Consider the following 23,784-nt stretch of genomic DNA (forward strand, 5'->3'; position numbering starts at 1 on the left):
CTTTTTGCTTTTTCAGGGCCACTTCCGCGGCATATGGAGGTTCCCAGGCTAGGGGTCCAATCGGAGCTGTAGCCACCAGCCTACACCAGAGCCACAGCAACTCGGGATCCGAGCCACATCTGTGACCTACACCACAGCTCACGGCAACGCAGGATCCTTAACCCACTGGGTAAGGCCAGGGATCGAACCCGCAACCTCATGGTTCCTAGCCTGGTTCGTTAACCACTGCGCCATGATGGGAACTCCTTAACTATTGCACTTTTATGTGCGCTGCATTTTTTTTCAATGTAGAGAATACTTTATTTTCTTTTTGGTTAAGAAATAAAGAAAAATAAGAGTTGATACTAGGAAACCCTTCTCCTGAAAAGTGATGTACTTGAGATGACTAAATAAGAATTTATACCTTTACTTAAGACGATTCCATCAAAATGGCATGGCAAATTTTCCATTCTAAATCTTTAAAACTCTTTTTGAAAAGCAATGAAAACATGCTCATTTTGTTCTTAAGGACAACTGGATTTCTAGATTTCAGAGTGGATTAGTTTCTAAAATATTCTACTCAGAATTATAAATGATAATAATTATCAGATGTGACATATTTTTTTTTAGAAACCAATGAGTGGTGATAGTTTTTATTTTTAAGTATTTGTATTGAAGTATGGTTGGTTTACAGCCTTGTGTTAGTTTCAGGTGTATAGCAAAGCGATTCAGTTGTTTTTTTTTTTTTTTTCCAGATTATATTCCATTATAAATTATTAAAAGATACTGAATATAGTACCCTGTGTTGTACAGTAGATCCTTATTCCTTATCAATTTTACATATAATGTCTATCTGTTAATCCAAATCCAAATTTGCCCCTCTCTCCTCCCCTTTCCCCTTTGATGGCCATTAGCTTGTTTTCTTTGTCCGTGGGTCTCTTTCTGTTTCTTTCTTTTTTTAAAAAAATTATTATTTATTTATTTACTTATTTTGAATGGCTGCATGGGCTGCATATGGAAGTTCCCCGGCCGGGGATTGAATCGCTATGCTGCAACTATGGCAATACCAGATCCTATAACCCATTGCCCTGGGCGGGGCATTGAACCTGCACTTCCACAGTGACCCAAGCCACTGCAGTGACAACACAGGATCCTTAATCCACTGCACCATAAGGGAACTTCTATTTCTGTTTTGTACATAGATTCGTCCATAATTTTTTTTAGGTTCCACATATAAGTGATATCAAAAAGTATTTGTCTTGTGTGTGACTGACTTCACTAAGTATAATATTCTCTAGGTCAATCCATGTTGCTCTAAATGGTAATATTTCATTCTTTTTATGGCTGAGTAGTATTCCATTGTGCATATGTACCATATCTTCTTAAGCCAATGGTCTGTTTATGGGCACTTTGATTATTTCCATGTCTTGAGTATTGTAAATAGTGCTAGTATGAACAGTGTGTTGGTTTCATGTATCTTTTCAAATTAGAGTTTTCAGTTCTCCTGGAGCACAGCAAACTGGAAACATCCACATGCTGAGAGCATGGCAAAAGCACACACACGAAAACCAAACCCCCCCCACCAAATTAAGAGTTTTCATTTTTTCCAGATAAAGACCCAAGAGTGGGATTGCTGGATCATAAGGTGGCTCTATTTTTAGTTTTTTTAGAAACCTCCATACTGTTACCCATAGTGGCTCACCAGTTTACATTTAGTAATGACAGTTTTTTTTTCTGTCTTTTTTTTCTTTTTATGGCTGCACCTGTGGCACATGGATGTTCCTAGGCCAGAGGTTGAATCAGAGCCATAGCTGTAGGCCTTCATCACAGCCACAGGCTTACACCTCAGCCATGGCAACAGTAGTGACAGTTTTAAATTCACTAGATAAAGACATGTTAAATGTATGTCAGATGATAAAGCACAAGCAATGGAATTATAAAGCCTCTTTTTAACTGATAGCTAGAGAAATTATTTATAATAAGAAATATTAGAGTCAGTCACACCAACTAAATTTTTTAGTAACCTCAGCTTGATACTGATTGCTAAGGATATTGGAAAAATAAAACTTAGATTACTATTTCTGTATATACACTGCCATTTTATGTATCTCATTTAGGGGATCCAGAAATAGGCTTATCTCAGGAATGGTTTTTAAAATTTCTAATTAATAAATATGCACATTTCTTTTGACCTAAACATGCTACTTCTCAGAATATTTCTTAGAGCACTGTTTTTTGTACTTTTTTTTTTTTTTGGCTGTGCCCACAGCATGCAGAAGTTTCCAGGCCAGGCATCCAACCAAACCACAGCAGTGACAACACCAAGTCCTTAACCACTAGGCCACCAGGGAACTCCTGTTTTTTGCACTTTTCAATACAAGCCACAGTAAGAAATATATTTTGACTCAGAGTTCTTGCTGTGGCACAGCGGATTGAGGATCCAGCATTGCTGCAGCTGTGGCATAGGTCAAAGCTGCAGCTTGGATTGATCGCTGGCCTGGAAATTTCCATATGCCACGAGTGCAGTCAAAAAAGAAAAATATATGTATTATGGCTCAGTACACACATACTCACATGCACACTCATATACATACAGAGGTATATATGTTTATATATACACACAGAGACGTGTGTGTATATATAGATACACATATATACACATATACACATATATATGTGTATGTATGTATGAAACAAGGATTTGGACAATTTTCTCTGTTACAAGATGTAAAACATTCTTATATTTCCTTTTTTGTGCTTTTTATTTTATTCTGTTCTATTTTATTAGGTAAAATCCTGGTCAGTCACAACTTAGTGGTGGGTTTGAAAACACACTACCTTAGAGAAAATCCACATACATATGCAAGGTGTGTACAAGGATGTTCATTGTAGCCTTGTTGGTTATGGTAATAAGGTAGACACAACCTAAATATTCATCCATAGTATGAGTTAGATAAACTTTGTTCGTCTGTAGTCTGCAGATATTGAAAAGGATGAGGAGGAACCATATTTACTGTTATAGGATGACCTCTAAGACATATACTGTTAGTTAAGAAAGCAAGTTGTGGAACAGTGAATACAATATGACTATTATGTGTATGAAAACAAAAAACCACAAAACAACAAAAATGCACTGACCAAGGGCCTGGAAGAATGCATGCAAATCGATAACAATGGATTTGAAAGGGGTGATCTAGAGGCATTTTTACTTTATGTGTATAGATTGAAATGTTTACATCATGTATGAGCTCACATATTTTGTATACTAAAACTCTAAAAATAAAAAAAGGTCTAACTACAGATTAGTTGGAGAGTCTTTCTGTCAGATGTTCAGTTGGCAAAAACCCTTTTCAAATTAGTCTTTTGAAAGTAGCTGATTTCTTGGTCTTACAGATTTTACTATCTTCAGTCCATCTCATTTTTGTTATTTTAGCAGAAATGTAATTGCTGTGAGGTAGAATGTAAGCTTCATGAAGACTGAAGCCAGTCTGCCCTGCCCATCCTTATATCCCTGATGCTTGATACAGTGTCTGGTACACAGCAAATATTCAAAAACTAGTTGAATGAATGAATAAACAGTAATGTATCTTACTTCAGGGAGGCATTTGGCTTGTTTCTTCCTACCCTGTGGACAAGATAAATAAAAGCAGAGCAACATGTCTGCCTCTAGGGACATGTAAAAGGGCTCTGAATCTCTGTAGTTGGCATGTTTATCAGTATTTTTTATTTTTTTGTTTTTGTTTTTTGTTTTTTTTGTCTTTTTGCCATTTTTTGGGCCACTCCCGGGGGCTATGGAGGTTCCCAGTCTAGGGGTCAAATCGGAGCTGTAGCCACCGGCCTATGCCAGAGCCACAGCAACGCGGGATCCGAGTTGCATCTGCGACCTACACCACAGCTCACGGCAATGCCAGATCCTTAACCCACTGAGCAAGGCCAGGGATCAAACCCGCAACCTCATGGTTCCTAGTCGGATTCGTTAACCACTGAGCCATGACAGGAACTCACAGTATTTTTTTAAATCCACAACATTTATGAAGGTGTAATTATCAATGTTGCAGATGATAGGATTTGCTTATCTGTTAGATGGCAAAATTTAGAGACTTTTTTAAGATAATTATGCTGGAATGATAAGTTAGAGCAATTAAGATAAAATCTAACAGGAATAAATATTAAGCCTTGTGTTTAAATTTTTTAAATAGCACAATTGTGAGATAGAAGAACCTGACCTTTGAATTAGTCATGTTGGATATAATGCTTTCTATAATCCAAACTTTGACAGGGTCCTGAGAGCACTTAAGACAGGTAGTAGTCTTTGTACTCTGAACAGGTTAGACTACATTTGCAGTATTGTGTTCATTTCTGGGCATCATGTTTTTTTTTGGACATTGGCAAGTTGAAATTGTTCTGAGGAAAGTAACCTAAACGACAAAGCATGTATAATAATGTTTGAAACTCCTGTTTCAGCTTTTTCTTTCTTTTGGGGACAGAACTTATGAACTCTTTCCTAAAGCAGTCTCCATGTGTGACCCATAGATCAGGTGCATTCCTTTGCATGGTTCTTTCATTTGGGAAAAACCTTTCTTAAAAGTGCTTATCAAAGATCCTACTTAAAAGTCTGTGCTTGGCTTTATTGGTTCATAAGCTGCAATGAAGAACCTTGTGGCAACTTGCAAATTTATTAAGTGGTTGTGCAAAGGACCCAGATGACATCGTTTTAGACAAATTCCTAAATAATTTCAAAAGCACTCTTGCAATAGCAGACAAAGAAAGGGAAAACTGTAACCTTCTTTGGAGTGTGTCAGCTTTTGTTGCTAAAGTTGGGAAAAAGAAAACAAAACTGCTCTAGAGTGCCTCTCTTCAGTGATTGGGGAAGGAAGGTGTATTTCAGAATCGCTTGAAGAGGCTTTTCAAATTATAATCTGTCCCTCCACTTCTCACAGCATTCTAAAAAATTAGCTTTACTGAAGTATAATTGACATGTAATAAAATTCACAATTTTAAATGTACAATTCACTGAGTTTTGATAAATATATACAGTTGTGTTACCAGCAAGAAAATAAAAATATAGAACATTTTTATCACTGCAGAAGATCCCACATTTCCCTTTGTGTTCAGTCTCCTCTTGCCTTACCTCCATACCCTGGTAATTTTTTTTTTAATGGCAATGACTTTTAATTTTTTTATTACTCAATTTATTACATTTATAGTTGTACAATGATCATCACAATCCAATTTTATAGGATTTCCATCCCACAATCCCAGCACATCCCCCACCCCCAAACCCTGTCTCCTTTGAAGAGCATAAGTTTTTCAAAATCTGTGAGTCAGTATCTGTTCTGCAAAGAAGTTCAGTCTGTCCTTTTTTCAGATTCCACATGTCAGTGAAAGCATTTGATGTTGGTGTCTCATTGTATGGCTGACTTCACTTAGCATGATCATTTCTAGGTCCATCCATGTTGCTAAGAATGCTGGTATTTCGTTCCTTTTAATGGCTGAATAACATTCCATTGTGTATATGTACCACATCTTCTTGATCCACTTCTCTGTCGATGGACATTTAGGTTGTTTCCATGTTTTGGCTATTGAAAATAGTGCTGCAATGAACATCGGAGTACATGTGTCTTTGCAAGAGTGACTTTTAATTTTTAAATTTTTATTAAAAATGTTTTTTCCAGCTTCTGTGAGATGTAATTGACATAAAACATTGTGTAAAACATGTAAAACATTGTGTAAATCATGTAAAACATGATTTGATATACCTATACATTGTAAGATAATTACCACAGAAAGGTTAGTTAACCCATCTATCATCCTGGTAATTATTGATCTTCTTTATGCCACTGCAGTTTTGACTTTTCTAGATTTTCATATAAATGGAACCATAATGTCTTTTGTGTTTGGCTTCTTTTATTTAATATAATGCTTTGAGGGTCATCCTTGTTCTTGTGTGGGCCAGTAGTTTGTTTCTCTTCATTGCCAAGTAGTTCTATTCCATTGTATATATATTTCCTGTCTGGAGTGTCCATTGTGGTGCAGTGGAAACAAATCCAACTAGGAACCATGAGGATGATGGTTCGATCCCTGGCCCCGCTCAGTGGGTTAAGGATCTGGCATTGCCATGAGCTGTGGTGTAGGTCGCAGATGAAGCTCAGATCTGGCATTGCCCTCTGGTATAGGCCGGCAGCTACAGCTCTGATTAGACCCCTAGCCTGGGAACCTCCATAGGCCACATGTGTGGCCCTAAAAAGACAAAAGACAAAACAACAAAAAAAGATTTATGTACAAGTCTTTGTGGAGCATATGTTTTCATTTCTCTTGAGTAACGACCTAGGAGTAGGATTGCTGTATTATAGAGTAAGATGATGAAACAAGGTTGGCCGTGAGGTGGCAATTGTTGAAGCTGGTATGGGTATGTGGAGGTTCCTTTATGTTTCTCTCTGCTTTTGTGTATGTGTAACTTTTCCATAATAAAACATTTTATTATCTCTTATTTTTAATTTTTTCACAGGCAGTTATTTAGGATTGAAGGAGTAAAAAGTGTCTTCTTTGGACCGGATTTCATCACTGTCACAAAAGTAAGCATAGGAATATATAAAATAAGATGTGTAGTTCTTTTAGTTTTTTCTAAGTCAATGCCCCTCAGCAGAGTATCTGTTCTTAATGTGTTTTACACACACTGTTAGTAAAAATCTCAAATTGAGTTTACTTGTCACATTTCTCAAGTTAATTATTTAATAGAATTTCAAGTTGAAATTAACTATCGTCCAGATTCCTCATTTTTCAAGAGAAAAACTTGAGCTTCAGAGGTATAGCTAGCCTCTAGCAGTGCCAGGACTCAAACTTCGCAGTACTAGAATTTAGGCTTCCCAGTATTATTTTTACTAATTCTTAATTTAAATTGATAGAGTAAAAACAGAAGCAAATAAGTAATCAAATATATATGTCTCTGGGCAACAGAATGATTGAATGTATGTCTCCTTTCAAAGTGAGCATTTATATCATGGCATCTGACACATTCTACCATCCTACCATCCTGTGATTATTCTTCAGAGCTTCACAGACAAGAGCACTGTTTGTATACTTCTGCAATACTTAGATAATCTCTTAATGTCCAAAAATCAAGCTAAATATGCTACCTATTCAACATCAGAGGTCATATTTGCCAGAAAGGGCTGTTTCTTTTTTGAGTATAATTGAGATTAATGAGAAATGAACTTTAAATTTATAATGTCTATTCTTATAAATCTGTTAATTGATATATATACATTGAACTTAATCACTTGTCCAATTTTGCATCAAAATCAAAAGTATCCAATCAGCTTCTCTTGAGCAGTTTCAAAGGATTGCTCTGAGTTCTTGCTGTACCATTAAAGTGAACATACTGAGTTATCGACATGTTCCATCCAATCCGGCATTCTCTTGTAGCTATTTATGTGTGGAGGAGAATTAGGATTTTCCTCCTCACTGGCAATCCCAATGGCTATCTCTGTTCTCACAAATATCTCAATTGTAAAATGTACCCCCCCTGCAGTTGTTTAAAGTGTTACTTGTTCTAAATTCTCAGAAAGCCCTTTCTTGAGCATAATACTAAAAGCTCTTCTAGGAGCTTATTACCCTATTTATTTTCTTCATTGCATTTAATCACTTGATGGTATTTTTTGTTTATTACCTTTCTTTGCTACACTAGGATGTAAACTCCATGAAGATAAAGATCATCTATCTTGTTAAGCTCACCTAGAGCAATGCTTAGCATATAGTGTGCATTCAGAGAAATTTTTGTTTAGAAGGGACCAATGATATGAAATTTCCTAAATTGAATTTTCAGGTTTCAAGTAGTTTTCCCAAATGTAGGATTGTGGTGAGCAAATCTGTGTTCACCAATCCCTATTTTTTTTTTTTTTTTACCAATTTATAGACATATGACCCATCTTTGTTATTCTTCAGTTTTCTTTCTTTGATCTTTTTTGAAGGAGATGAAAGGATGAGCATTTATTAGGACTTCCAACATGTTTGACATGGCACTAGTGCTTTGTGTATATTATATAATTCTTTTTTAGTTAAAGTATAGTTAATTTACAATGTTAAAATTTTTTTTTTCGTTGAATTCTTTTTTTTTTTTTTTTTGCCATGCCTGTGGCATGTGGAAGTTCCTGGGCCAGGGATTGATCTCGAACCACAGCAGTAACCCAAGCTACTGCAGTGATCCTTAACCTGCTGTGCCCCAAGAGAACGCCTAGAAATTTAATTCTTATAACTAGTTTGTCTTGTCTTCATTTTACAAATAGGAAGTTATGTATTTTAAGAAGATTTTATTTAGTTCTTTTACATTACAGACTATGCTATATAAAATTTCTTTTAGAAGAAAACATGATTATAGCTTATAAGGGTTTTTCTTTTTTTTCTTTATTTGAATTTGGTAAGTCATATTTTATTTCCCTTTGCCTTCATAATTTAGTTACCTTTTTTGAAATTTCTCCAGCTCTATTTTTTTCCTTAATGAAATGCTATAACCAATAAATAATATTCCAAGTTAGGGCACACACTGGTATTTAATAGGTAGACTATTCAGTTGATTTGTTTTCTTCCAGATACCTCCTCCTCATGGATTCTCCCATTTACTTGATATCTTCAGTGGTTGCCTGTTTCCTTTTCTGACTTGTAATTTATAATTCAGAGGCTTCTTTATGCATCAGTTATGGTTTTTTCCCTAAATGTGTATAATACTTGCAGATTATTTGCTGCCTTTTTTCTCATTCGGACATCAGGATATTTTTTCTTCTTTTTAATACTAATATTTCCCTATTCAGTGTAGCCTACTGTTTACAGAAGCTTTGAGGCAGCCCTCTGTTTCCATCTTCTAAATGATTTATTAAAATGTTCCCTAGAAGTAGTTCCCATTACCAATGGCTAAGGCATCTCACTGGTTTTGTTTTTGTATTCCTAGTAGTGCCTGTTTATCTTACCTTCTGTGTACTGTCTAAATTGGTTCTTAATCCATATCAAAAATGGTTCCATTTGTGCATGAAGATTCAGTTTTTAATATTATGTAAGCAAAGACCCTAGTTAACAGCCTCCTGAGAGTCTAAATAGACTACATCTAATAGTTTTTCCTTTTGTTTTAGATGTTAGTCCTATTTGGATATTTAAGAATTCTATCTTTCTTTTTTAAATGGAGTCAACTAATTGGCCAGATGTAAAAATGAAGTAGTTATGGATTCTTTCTTAAGGATAACAGTCTTATTGACAGTCCACAAGTCCTCTAGAACAGTAGCCGTAGGTAAGACACGTTACAGTTTTGGTTCTACAGTTGTCATTGGGTTTCTTCAATACTCTTAGGTAATGTATGTAAGTTGAATTTTTTGAATAGTCCTTGGATATCCTATATAATTAATCAAGTAGTATATCCTATTTTATTTAAAAGAACGGAAATCTCTTTATTCTTTTTTTTTTTTTCTTTTTTCTTTTCTTTTCTTTTTCTCAGCACATGGAGGTTCCCAGGCTAGGGGTTGAATTGGAGCTTTAGCTGCCATCCTATGCCACAGCCACAGTCACAGCAATGCCAGATCTGAGCCTACACCACAGCTTATGGCAACCCAGGATCCTTAACCCACTGAGCGAGGCCAGGGATCAAACCCACATTCTCAGGGATACTAGTTGTGTTTGTTACTCTGAGCCACAATGGGAATTATCCTTTTTAAACACAGAGAATCCATTCAGTGTGTTAACTCTCTTCATCTTATGAAAACATGTCTTTTAGTCATTTTGGTATCCCCTCTACAGGTCATGTATATATAGCACACTTAATACAAGTCTGCTGAATGAATGGGGAATGTTCTAAGATTGTATCTTCTAAAGGTCATTATAAACTAGATTCTTTAAGAACAGTGACTGACATATATTTTCCAGAAATGGGTGCTGTTGCCAAGTATAGAACATGTATAGGAAAAGATTCAATTGTTTTGTATTTATCTTTGCTCTTTGGTGGAAATGTAGCATTTTCCTTCAAATATTTACAGGAAAGTGAAGAGTTAGATTGGAATTTACTGAAACCAGATATTTATGCTACAATTATGGATTTCTTTGCATCTGGCCTACCTTTAGTTACTGAGGAAACACCTTCAGGAGAAGCAGGTAATTGTGTTTTAGATCATTAATATTTATCCTTTTAAAAAAGAAAAATGTTTTACGTTCCTCACATTTGTTTTGATTCAGAAATCATGGGGATACAGATTTTTGTCATTTTACTGTATTTAGCTCTGGAACTAACTCCAGTGGGGACAAAACTTCCTGTATACTAGTTTTACCCATCTTTGTAAAAATTTGTGTGTAAATTAAATCTGTTATACTAAACTAAAATTTTCAATTATAAAAATTCTCAAAAATACAGAAAATAATATAATGCTCACCAGTTTTCCCTCCTCTCAGATTTAACAAATGTTAACTTTTTCCCTTGGAGTTCCCTTCATGGCTCAGTGGTTAACGAACCCGACTAGTATCCATGAGGATGAGGGTTCGATCCCTGTCCCTGCTCAGTGGGTTAAGGATCCAGTATTGCCATGAGCTATGGTGTAGGTCACAGACTTGGCTCGGATCCCGAGTTGCTGTGCCTGTGGGATAGGCCAGCAGCCACAGCTCTGATTCAACCCCTAGCCTGGGAACCTCCATATGCTGAGGGTGCAGCCCTAAAAAGACGAAAACAAAACCAAAAATAAACCTTTTTGTCTTAATTGCTTTAGAATCATTTCAAAATAATAAAGCCAAAGACCCAGAACTCCCATCCCTTTCTAATTCCAGAAATGTATGTAAATTTAGTTTAAAACTTTTACTACACATATAAGTCTTTGAAGGGAACTTAAAGTGTTGGTTTTTGTTCTTAAATTTTAAATAACTTGTGTTATATGCAATGTTCCTTTTCTCACGTATTTTGAAAAACATCCATTTTGAAAAAAGTGTAGTTCTCTTTTAAGTGCTGGATAGTATTCCATTATATGAATAAACTACGTTAATTAATTTGTTCCTTTATTTACATTCAGTGAATCGTTTGTGCTAATTTCTATTACACACAGTGCTGCAGTGGGCATCCTTGTATAAGTCTCTTTGTTCACTTGTGGAGACTTGCTTTAGAGTATATTGCTAAAAGAACTGTCATAAATTGTTCTAGTTTACATGCAAATTAGCAGAGTGTAAGAATTTCACCTTTCTTATGTCTTTATCATCACTTTGTGTTTACTTTATTTGGGGGCATGTGGAAGTTCCTAGGCAGTGATCGAACCTACCCCGCAGCAGTGACCTAAACCACTGCAGTGACAGCACTGGATCCTTAACACTCAGCTCCATGGAGAACTCCGCATTTTTTTTTTTTTTTAAACCAATATGTTAAGGGTAAAATCGTGTCTTATTTTAATTGTATTTCCCAATTAATACTGAACCTGAAGGAGTTCCCGTCATGGCTCAGTGGAAACAAATCTGACTAGTATTTGTGAGGACTCAGGTTCAATCCCTGGCCTTGCTCAGTGGGTTAAGGATCTGGCATTGCCATGAGCTGCGGTGTAGGTTGCAGACATGGCTTGGATCTGGCATTGCTGTGGCTGTGGTGTAGGCCAGTAGCTACAGGTCTGATTGGACCCCTAACGTGGGAACCTCCATATGCTATGGGTGTGGCCCTAAAGAGACAAGAAAAAAAAAAAAAACTGAGCCTAAAGGCTTTTTTTTTTGTCTTTTTGTTGTTGTTGTTGTTGTTGTTGCTATTTCTTGGGCTGCACCCGCGGCATATGGAGGTTCCCAGGCTAGGGGTCGAATCAGAGCCACAGCAATGCGGGATCCGAGCCGCGTCTGCAACCTACACCACAGTTCACGGCAACACCGGATCGTTAACCCACTGAGCAAGGGCAGGGACCGAACCCGCAACATCATGGTTCCTAGTCGGGTTCGTTAACCACTGCGCCACAACGGGAACTCCCTAAAGGCTTTTTTAATAAACATGGCCAGTAGTCATACGACTGACCAATATTTTCTTTCTTTTTTTTTTGTCTTTTTGCCTTTTCTGTCCACTCCTATGGCATATGGAGGTTCCCAGGCTGGGGGTCTAATCAGAGCTGTAGCTGCTGGCCTATGCCAGAGCTACAGCAACGTGGGATTCAAGCTGCGTCTGCAACCTACACCACAGGTCACAGCAACGCCGGCTCCTTAAGCCACTGAGCAAGGCCAGGGATTGAACCTGCAACCTCATGGTTCCTAGTCAGATTCATTAACCACTGAGCCAGGACAGGAACTCCAACCAATATTTTCTTTTTCAGTAAATTTCCTGTTCCTAATCTTTGCCCACTTAAAAAATCAAATTGTTTGTCTTTTTTGTATTGGTTTTAGCAAGTTTTTAAAAAATATTGTGGGTATAAATCCTTCGTTAGGTATATTGATAGCAAGTAACTTCTCCCTAACCATGCCTTATCTTTTCACTAAGTTTAGGATAGCTTTTGTCATTCAGAAATTTTTCTTTTTCTTACTTTAAAATATGGAACATTTCACAAATTTGTGTATCATCTTTGCAAAGGGACCATGCTAATCTTCTCAGTATCATTTCAGTTTTAGTATTTGTGCTGTTGAAGCAAGCACAGAAGTTCTTTTTTTTTTTTTTTTAATGGAGTCACATATTTTCATCTTGTCCTTTGTGGTTTCTGTTTTTTGTACCTTTTTAAAATAAGTTATTTAATGTAAAGCACTTGGAAGAGTAACTATATATGGATCTCAAATATTAGCTTTTTTTTTTTTTTGGTCTTTTTGCTTTCCTAGGGTCGCACTAGTGGCATTGCCAGAGGCTGTGGTGTAGGTTACAGATCCAGCTTGGATCTGGTGTTGCTGTGGCTGTGGCATAGGTGCAACTACAGCTCCGATTCGACCGCTAGCCTGGCGACCTCTGTATGCTGTGAGTTTGGCCCTAAACAAACAAACAAACAAACAAAGAACAAAACAAACCCCACTGAATTGTGAAATTGAAAATATAACTTAACTTACAAAGAAGATATGCCTTTTTGTCTCAAAGTAGCCATCAAGATCCAGACAATACCTTTTCTCTGCTAGTTTTCAATCCTTGGGAAGATGAAAATTTACAAATGTATTGGCCAAATTCAAATCTTACCATCATTAGTAGATCAGAGTATTTCAGGATATTCACATATATCACCAAGTGTTGAGTTGAACAGTGCTTCTTAATTTTTCTTCGGAGAATCAAATGATCTTTCTCTTTCCCCACATTCCTTTATATCACTATACCAAGTTACATGTTCTATGCTTTCATTTTTTTGAATGAGACATTAAGTTAAAATCACTCTGTTTTAACATAAGTATACTTAACATGGATATAAACTTTTTACTGGCTTTTTTTTTAATTTAAATTTAAATTTTTGTCTTTTGTTGTTTTACGGCCGCATCCCAGGCTAGGGGTCTAATTGGAGCTACACCTGCCAGTCTACACCACAGCCACAGCAATATGGGATCCGAGCTGCATCTGCGACCCACACCACAACTCATGGCAACACGAGATCTTCAACCCATTGAGCAAGGCCAGGGATCAAACCCACAAACTCGTGGTTCCTAGTCGGATTCGTTTCTGCTGCACCACGACAGGAACTCCTAAAATTTCTACTGTTGATATGTTTTATTTGTAATTATTTCTAGGATCTGAAGATGATGATGAAGTTGTGGCAATGATTAAGGAATTGTTAGATACTAGAATACGGTACGTACTCATCTCTCTACCTGAGATCAGATATACTAAAGAGCCAGTTTTCAGTGTAACAATATGGTTTTGCTTGTCTGTGAGGTTGTACTAGAGTTCCAAAAGAAGTATAAATTAATGTAAACCAACATAGATAACCATGACAACTGAATTTAAAACCAGTACATTCTCAATATTCATTCAAAATTTTAGATCACTCTGTCTAAATGTAGTCAGTAATTTATCTTTCATAGTTACCATTTGGATTTGATATTATTATAATACCAAATTTCTTAGAAAGAAAAAAATGACTTAACAGTGTTTGGAAGAATTGAGAGGACAGAAGGAACACATGTTTTCAGACCGCTTCCCCAAAAGAATAAGTTTAAATGAGTAGAGAACCATAGGCTTCCACCTTTGCTAGTAGCACACCAGTGGTTCTACTGAGAATTTCCAAAAAAACTAGATAAATAACAAAACAATTTTTTGTTTGTTTGTTTGACAGGATTAGATAGCTACCAAGACAAGTAAGATCAGGGAAAGAGGGGAAGCACCTTGAAGCTTGGGGCATTTGCTGATTCTTCATGTGAGGCTAGAATATGAGAAGCTGGGCAAAAGGCAGCCACCAAGAATCAAAGAACTTAGGTAGCTTTTAGAAAATGTATTGAGATAGGAAGACAAAAGTTAAAACTCTGGGTTACCAGTGAAGCTTTGATTTAAGGGCCAAGATCCTAGAGAAACAAAAAAAAATAAGCCTTACCACCCAGAAGTTTGCCCCACAAAGCACTTACTTCTTGTTAGGTGTAGAGGGCAAGAAACTAAGAAGTCAAACAAAAGGCAGTAGAAAAGCTGAACATAGTTTTGGCAGTTTTGTGGTGCTGGAGGTGACAAAAATTGGAGTTTAGGATCTGTCAAGGAGGATGGGGCCACAGAGAACATCCATGCTCTCCACCGGGCCCCTAGAGGACTATCCCCTTGAAAGTGGATAAACCAGAAGTAGATCAAGCCCTCCAAAACTGTAGTCCAGTATTCAGTGACCTTAATTCCACAGTTGGTTGAGCTACTGCCAAAAGATGGAATGAATCCTTTCTGATGTAATATAACACCAAGTCGCTTCAGTTTTTTTGTTTTTGTTTTTGTTTTTTTTTTGTCTTTTTGCTATTTCTAGGGCCGCTCCCACGGCATATGGAGGTTCCCAGGCTAGGGGTCGAATCGGAGCTGTAGCCACCAGCCTATGCCAGAGCCACAGCAACGCAGGATCTGAGCCGCGTCTGCAACCTACACCACAGCTCACGGCAACGCCGGATCGTTAACCCACTGAGCAAGGGCAGGGACCGAACCCGCAACCTCATGGTTCCTAGTTGGATTCGTTAACCACTGTGCTACGACGGGAACTCCCACTTTAGTTTTTTATGCATAATAATCCATCACTCAGTTAAAAATGAATAACCATATCTAGAAACTGGACCAAGAGAAAATAAAACAAATTCATAGATAATCTAGATGTGAGTTATCAGGCATGATCTTTAAAATAATTATGAATAAAATGTTTGAGAATATAGAAAATGAGATGAAGAATTTCATGAGAGAACTGACTCTATTGAAAAAAAAAGTAATTCTGGAGCTAAAATCTGTAATAGCTAAACTTAACTCATTAGCTTAGTTGAACCTCACATTGGACCCTGTTGAAGAGAAGATTAGTGTATTGGAATATAAGTCGGTAGAAAATATCCAACTGAAGCACATAAAAGAGAATGGAAAATACAGGAAAAAAGTATGAGAGACATAGAATATGCAGCAAAAAATATCTTACAATGTCCTATAAGGTTTTTAATATATTTTGAATGAAAATGTATGACAAAACTATAAAAGGTGGTGAATATAAAAGTAAGTATTCTTCATTCTTGGTGTTATCTGGGAATTGATAAAAGTACTAATTTAGATTTGGGTGTATGAAATCAAGTAGGCATCTTGTGGAGTAAACACTCACTAGTAAAAGACTATACAACCAATAAGCCAATAAAGGGGAGAAATGGAATAACGAGAAAAATATTTATTTACTCCAAAGTAATGAAAAAGAATAAATAATAAGATGATGCTCTAACCCAGATAGTTATATTTTAATGTATATAGGTTGATTAACAAAAAAATAAGATTGTCAGATTGGTTGTTTAAAAAAAACGGTGCTGCTTATTAGAGATATACACCTTAAATATAAGGACATAGAAGATTGAAAGTAAAAAGACCGAAAAATATATAGCATGCAAAGAGTGAATAAGAAGATGATGTAGTTATACAGAAAAAATACACTTTTTTTTTTTTTTGCTTTTTAGGGCTGCGTCTGAGGCATATGAAAGTTCCCAGACTAGGGGCCAAATGGGAGCCACAGCTGCCGGCCTTCACCACAGCCACAGCAACGTGGTATCTGAGCCCTGTCTGTGACCTACACCACAGCTCACGGTAACACCAGATACTTTAACCCACTGAGCGAGGCCAGGGATTGAACCCGCATCCTCATGGATACTAGTTGGGTTTGTTACCACTGAGCCACGATGGGAACTCCATGTCCATATTCTTGAAGAGCAGTTCCACTCTCAGGTATATATTCCCAGTAGTAACCTATATGTATACCAAAGGACAGTTCCAAGAATCTTTACAGCTGCACTATTTTTAAAAGCCAAAAACTGGTATTAACCCAAATGTCCATCACAGTAGAGTGGATCAGTTCTGGCTTATTCCCTTAGTGGAATACTATGCATCAGTGAGACTGAATGAACAGTGTAGATGAATATCACAAGGAGCAAAAGAAGCCAGATGCAAAAGAGTAAATACCATGTGTTTTCTAAATGGAATTTATATTTATAAAGGTAAAAACAGGCAGAATTAACCAATAGTGATAGCAGTTAGATTGATGATTACCTTTAGTTGGGAGGAGTGATTAGAAGATCAAGGGGGACTTCTGGGGTTCTCGTGTTCTGTTTCTTGGTCTAGAATGAAAGTATGTTCACTTAGTAAAAATTTATTAAATTGACCATACATGATTTATGCATTTTTCTGTATTTTTCAATGAAAAGTTTACCTGGAGGGAAAAAAAGCCAGCATGTGACAGTTTCCCTCTGTTCGCTTAAAAGAAGTGAGTGAGTTTATCTTAGGTAATCAGTATAATTATTAGTAAGTTTGAAGTCTTAAATGTTTAAAAAGATTATTAATAAGCAAGATTAAAATGTAATAAGCAGGGCAGATATTTGTATGGATGAATTTTGGCATTTTATCTGGAAGTAAAAAAAAAAATAAAAACTGGAGTTCCCGTTGTGGTGCAACAGAAACAAATCCAGCTAGTATCCATGAGGATGCGCATTAGATCCCTGGCCTTTCTCAGGGGGATGGGGATCTGGCGTTGCTGTGAGCTATGGTGGAGGTCACAGATGTGGCTTGGAGTGTGAGTTGCTGTATCTGTGGTGTAGGCCAGCAGCTATAGGTCCGATTCAACCCCTAGCCTGGGAACTTCCATATGCCGCAAGTGCGACCCTAAAAAGCAAAATAATAATAATAATAATAATAATAATAATGAATGAGACTAGCTACAATTATTGTTCTGTAGCTCTAATTTTGTCAATTTTACCAACATAGAACCTAAGCTTGGAGTTGTATTAAAGTTTTTTGATGAAAATGTCTGTTCTTTTAAATCTGTCACAAATACTCCATGACTGCAGGCCAACTGTGCAGGAAGATGGAGGAGATGTAATCTATAAAGGCTTTGAAGATGGCATCGTACAGCTGAAACTCCAAGGTTCTTGTACCAGCTGCCCCAGTTCAATCATTACTTTGAAAAATGGAATTCAGAACATGCTGCAATTTTATATTCCAGAAGTAGAAGGTGTAGAACAGGTATACCAATATCATATGACACTTTAGATTTAATATTAAAATGAATTTTTGGAAAGAAAAAAAATTCACAGCCTGATATGTTTTCAAGGGCTGTATCATTGTGTTCCATTGTTATCAGACTTGAAAAATCCTTATTTAGGAACTGACTTTAGTGCTATGAATGTGTGCCTGGCATTTTTACCAATATTACCTCATTTATCTTAACAACACAGTGTATTACTATTAGGTAAGTCAATTCCATGTTGTACATGGGAAATTGAGACTCAGGGCCTACTGCTGCTCTGGTTGCAGAAAAATAACGAAAGGGAAATTCAAACCATCATGGGATTTTTATAAATGAGATTTAGAAGTCTTTAGTGGAAGAGCTCAGTGGCTTTGTATTTATCTACTTTTCATTCATAAATGTGCAGACAAGAAGCTCATTAAGAAATCATACTTTGGTGTACAGTAAACAGGTTACTGAGTAGAGTTATAGAGCTTTATCTCTAGCCCGATGTCAGCATTTTTCCTGCCCCGATACAGAAGGATAACCCAGCACATTCTCAGTGGTAAAAGTGATCCTCACTGCAGTAGTTCTCGACCAAGAGGCATAGCCTTATGGAGAGAAATTATAAAGGAAGGAAAGAGTGTATGGAAATTAGATATTAAACAAAATGAAACAAAACAAAAAAACTCTAAGTAATTCCGTGCCTTTAGGGAGACAGCATCTCCTCTCAGCTCCCTTTGAGGCTCAGTTGTCATTGGATAGCATTTAAATCTGTCTTTTTGGTACAATACATGGCATCTTCTCTTTGAAGTTCTTATCTGTCCTAAACTTGGAAATAGGCTTTTCTTTGGTGCAGAGCTTCTTTGTGTCTGTTTCTTCTTTCTGTGTATGAGTGAGTTCCTTGAGAGATGTGTAATTATATCTAGGTCTTTGTGTGCTTCTGCAACACAGCCCTATGTGTTGGACATATTGTTTACATAGTTTGTATTAAGTAAATATTTAGGAATATTATTCCAAATTTAGGAATATTTTGCCTAAAATAGACGTTATTTGACAAAATTCTTTGATTTATTGAAGTATAATTGATTTGCAATGTGTTAATTTCTGCTGTACAGCAAAGTGATTCAGTTATACATATGTATATGAATTCTTTTCCATTTTCTTTTCCATTATCATTTATCGCAGGATATTGAATATAGTTCCTTGTGCTCTACAGTAGACCTTGTTGTTTATTCATTCAATATGTAGTAGTTTGCATCTGCTAATCCCAAATTCCCAATCCATCCATCCACCCACCCCTCTCCCCCTTTGACAATCACAAGTCTATTCTCTATGAATTGACAAAATCCTTTGGGTTGGGTATTGCTGAGATTGATAAACATATCAGTTCCTTGAAATTTAATACCCCTTTTTACTCAACCCAGAAGAAACTATGAGAGAAATATTTTTCCATTGATTGTCTCGGATTGGAACCAGATTCATCTAGTTTTTTAAAAAATTAATCTTTGTCCCATTATCCTCTACATGCCTTTTTAAAAAGTTATATTAACACTTTGGTGGATTAACAGAGGAATATTTTTATTTACCTGTCCAGGGTGGGGTGATGAGCTGGCAGATTATAAACCTGAATTGGCATTTAATTATTGGTGAAGAGAAAAAGTATTCTTAGGTTTATATGACCCTTTTCCTTTCCAAGGAAGTTGTTTTTTATTATCTGAGTATTATATTAACTCATGAAAAGTTATTAATCTTGTTGTTTTTTTTCTTCAGGTCTTCGTTAGTATTTTTTTAACTTACTTGAAATGAAAACCTTCATTTTTTTCTAAGGTTTAAAATGAACTTTTGGGAATTCCCGTCATGGCTCAGTGGTTAACGAATCCGACTAGGAACCATGAGGTTTTGGGTTCGATGCCTGGCCTTGCTTATGGGTTAAGGATCTGGCGTTGCCGTGTGGTGTAGGTTGCAGACAAGGCTCAGATCCCGCGCTGCTGTGGCTCTGGTCTAGGTCTGACAGCTCTGATTAGACCCCTAGCCTGGGGACCTCCATATGCCACAGGAGAGGCCCTAGAAAAGGCAAAATAAATAAATAAATAAAATAAAATAAAATAAAGTGAACTTTTTTCTGAGTAAGACCAAAATAATTAGTTGCTTGTATGATATTTTGTTTCTTTACTTTTTTTAGGGATTCATTTTTATAATACATATAGTTACAATAACAGTTTGGTATAGCTCTCTAAAATATATTTAAGGAAATAAGATGCTTTTGGAAAAAAAAAAGTCAATTATATATACATTAGTCATAGAGCTGGGAAGTAGCACTTAATCATTATAGTCTTCTCCCTCCAGCTGAGACTCTGCTATTAGAAGTCTCCGTTGGGACATAGAAAAGAGAACAGTGTTTTAATTAATTTGCTAATATCCGATTTGCTCTCGTGTTGTTAGAATATCAAGTTATGATGCAAACCCCCTGTGCTTTGGGGGGCTGTTGATAAATTTATTCTTATTGGATTGACATGCATTGTTATAGAGTATTTCAGGTAAGCCAGTAATATTAAAATGCAGAAAATAGGAATTTCTGATCCTTAATTCTTAAATTCTCTTTGTTATTTTTTTGTTTGTCTGTTTTAGGTTATGGATGATGAATCAGATGAAAAAGAAGCAAACTCACCTTAAAGTAATTTGAGTTTTCTTTGAGCCCAGCAGTCAGACTTGCTGATAATATATACGAAGCTTTTATTATTACTCTGCTAAGAAATTTGAGGATTAATAAAATGTGCCCTTTCTTCAGAGAATGATATATAAATATTGCATGTTTGCTTTACCTCATATGAGTTATTTATAACATCCTGAGTCATCCTCTGTACACGTGGATTTTATCCAGGGATATTTTTATTTTTGTTCTTCATTTCTCATGATTCCTTCTTTGCATAATGTGTGAAGCAGCTGAAAATGCATTTTCCCCCACATCTAATTTATTTACTTTTTAAATATGGAAGTTAATAGGAAGATTACTTTTTAAAATATTCCAAAATAGATTTCCCTGGTAGTCTAGCAGTTAAGGATTTAATGTTGTCAATACAGAGTCTTAGGTTTGATCCCTGGCCCAGTAACTTTGGCATGCCACAGGCATGGCCAAAAATTAAAAATTGGAGGAGTTCCTATTGTGGCTCAGTGGTTAACGAATCCAACTAGGAACCATGAGGTTGTGGGTTCGATCCCTGGCCTGGCTCAGTGGGTTAAGGATCCGGCGTTGCCGTGAGCTGTGGTGTAGGTTGCAGACGCGGCTCGGATCCCGAGTTGCTGTGGCTGTGGTGTAGGCTGGTGGCTACAGCTCCAATCAGACCCCTAGCCTGGGAACCTCCATGTGCCGCGGGAGCGGCCCCAGAAAAGGCAAATAGACCAAAAAAAAAAAAAAAATTAAAATTGGAGTTCTTGTTGTGGCTCAGTGGTTTAAGAGCCCAACATAGTGTCCATGAGGATGTAGGTTAGATCCCTGCCTTGCCCAGTGGATTAAGGACCCAGCATTGCTGTAGCTGTAGTGTAGGCCTACAGCTGCAGCTCCAATTCAACCCCTAGCCTTGGAACTTCCATTTGCTGCCTTAAAAAGAAAAAAAAAAATTCAAATTAAATATTCTATGAAATGGTTTAGCTTTTTATGAGTTTTTTTTTTTTTTTTTAAGCATTAAACAGTTTTAGTTTTAAAATGGTATCTGGCTAATGGCCTGCAGTGTAGTAGCACATAACTTCTCACTGAAAGACCAAAAAAAAGTCATAATACTGAAAACTGATAAAGAACCAAGTTCCAGAACGTAGACATAATTTCCACTGAATATAAGACACAGCAAGCTGAATTGAGAAAAACTGCCTTAGTGTGCTCAGGCTTTATCTTATGATATAAAATCTCTGAAAAAAAAAAAAAAAAAGATGTGAATCTGCTCGGTCCTTCTACTGGCCTCTCCTGACTCAGAGATTTGTAACCTATACCATGCCAGAAAGTTAGGCAGTTAATCTTTCTACCATAGGGGTACTACTTTTTCAAATAACCCAAATAGAAAATTATCCTTCTCTCTTATTTTTCTACAGTAATTTGGAGACAGCTATTCACAGACAATATCAGGAAAGACAGAATATGTTGCATCTCTGGAATTCTTTTCCACAAAAGTACTGAGATTGAAATGGGGTGGAGGGGAGTTCCCACTGTGGTACAGCAGGTTAAAGATCCGGTTTGGGTCGCTGTTGTGGCACAGGTTCCATCCCTGGCCTGGGAACTTGCACATGGCACAGGTGCTCCCCCCCCCCGCCGCCCCCCCCCCCCCCCGCAAAAAAAAGGGATGGAAACAGAGTTCCCTAGTAGTTTAGTGGTTAGGGCTTAACACTTTCACCACTGTGGCCTGGGTTCAATCCCTAGTCTGGGATCTAGCTGAGGTCCTACAGCAAAGCGCTGCAGGCCGTCACCAAACAAGCCCCACAAACAGGGAAGGAAACAGAAAATTCACAACAGCAGTTGTGAATACCAGGAACAGCAGGTTTTATTTTGTTCTTTTGGTTCGCAGAACTAGGCAGTGGGGTTGGAGACCTTGTTTCCTGAGCCGTTATAGATGAATTCAGGTTAGACTCTGGGACTTGCTTTGTAAGCTACGCACATTAACCTACCCTTTAGCTGAAGCTACGGGAAATTGAGATTGTGGAGGAGATACAGCTAATGACAAGTCTTGTCTGTGGCCATGAAATAGTGGCTGAGGTGAGTGGGGAATTCAGTTATTGGAAAAGGAGAAATCATGAGAAGCCAAGTTATTAGAAAGATTTGCTTCCAAAGGAAACAGCCATGAAGAACAAGGAGGAAAGGTGGAGGAGAACATTCTATCAGTGTCTTCAGAATCTGGAAGCTGTGAGATATATTTGGGAACTCAGAAAGCTACATATGACGAGTGGAAGGTGGAAGGACTTAGCTGGAAATGGTGCCGGGGTAGGCAGTGGGCTGCATAAAGCCTGGGCTGCCTACCCAGCTTACATCCCTGCTTTGTACTGAGAGAGGTCCTCTTGGTTATCACTTGGTTGCCGCGTGCCCAGGGAAGGTAGGTCCCACCTCAGTCCTAAGGGATAAATTATAACAAGTCTAATGCAGACATTGTAACTCTTTTTTTCTTTGCCCTTCCTTAGACTAGGTATGGACATAAGGCCCAGCTCTGGCCTATGAGCTGTAAGAGAAAGTCTACTGGTGAGTTCTGGAAAGATTTTCTTCCTTAATTGAGAGAGAAGAGAATTTATTTAACGAAGGCTCTTTTCCCGTCCATGCCTTTCCCTCCTACCTGGTTCATGGTGGCCTGAAGACTTGATGTCTGAGGCCCTGACAATCAGCTTGTGATCATAAAAAGCCTGTTCTCTAAGAATGGCAAAGAAGGAAGGAAAAAAAAAAAATGGGCTTGGACCTTTGAGGACACTACTGACCTTTGACCCAGCCAGGGAACACCCATTTTCAGAATATCGCATGTGATAAAAATTTTTCTTGTTACAGCTCTTGTTGTTAGGTGTTCTGTCATTTGATGCTGATTGCCTTCTAACAAAGAGCCTGGTAAATCATGGAAGACTTGATAAATCATTTTACTACTTTTTTATTTGTGGCAGCAGTGCCAAATGTCAATCTTAAAATAACAACAGGAGTTCCTGCTGTAGTACAGTGGGATCGATGGTGGAAAGCACTGGGATGCAGGTTCGATCCCCAGCTAGCACAGTGGGTTAGGGGGTCTTGTATAGATTATAACTGCACCTCAGATCTGATCCCCTGGTCTGGGAACCCCATATGCTGTGGGGTGGCAAAAAAAGTAAAAAAAAAATGTATATTTTTAAATTGATGGAGGCATTTTTTCAATCAAAGATTAACAGGTGTAGTTTAATCAGGTAAAACCTTTAAATTTTGAATGTTTCAATTATACTTAATTTCTTCTCATACAGCCCCAAAGAAAGAATGTAATCATTCACTGTTAGTTGTGCTTCACTAAAACAAAAGTAAAAATTAACTCCCCCAAATCTATAAAATCTTTTTTACATGAAATATTATGGGTATTTTTTTTTGTTTGTTTTGTTTTGTTTTTGGCCACATCTGTGGCATGCAGAAGCTCCCAGGCCAAGGATTGAACCTGCATCACAGTAGCAATCCAAGCCACATCAGTGACAACTCTAGATCATTAACTTGCTGAGCCATTAGGGAACTCCCTAT

The 23,784-nt window shown here is 37.2% G+C and overlaps 1 protein-coding gene and 1 non-coding gene across 2 annotated transcripts in view; one reads left to right on the forward strand and one right to left on the reverse strand.

The window, feature by feature from the left end:
- The window catches only part of NFU1 (NFU1 iron-sulfur cluster scaffold), a 28,229-nt gene extending 7,865 nt beyond the window's left edge, over nt 1–20,364 (forward strand). The window contains exons 4-8 of the mRNA XM_047781880.1: nt 6,488–6,554; nt 9,996–10,110; nt 13,654–13,714; nt 17,407–17,581; nt 20,196–20,364. Of these exons, the coding sequence (XP_047637836.1) occupies nt 6,488–6,554; nt 9,996–10,110; nt 13,654–13,714; nt 17,407–17,581; nt 20,196–20,240 (463 nt within the window). The 3' untranslated portion in view covers nt 20,241–20,364. The remainder of the gene's footprint in view (nt 1–6,487; nt 6,555–9,995; nt 10,111–13,653; nt 13,715–17,406; nt 17,582–20,195) is intronic.
- On the reverse strand, nt 12,485–12,591 carry LOC125128601 (U6 spliceosomal RNA). Its single transcript, XR_007135296.1, has one exon. It is a non-coding gene; the product is annotated as a U6 spliceosomal RNA (small nuclear RNA).
- Nucleotides 20,365–23,784: the final 3,420 nt, after the last annotated feature.

The sequence above is a fragment of the Phacochoerus africanus genome, chromosome 5 (genome assembly GCF_016906955.1).
Source record: "Phacochoerus africanus isolate WHEZ1 chromosome 5, ROS_Pafr_v1, whole genome shotgun sequence".
Taxonomy (NCBI): domain Eukaryota; kingdom Metazoa; phylum Chordata; class Mammalia; order Artiodactyla; family Suidae; genus Phacochoerus; species Phacochoerus africanus.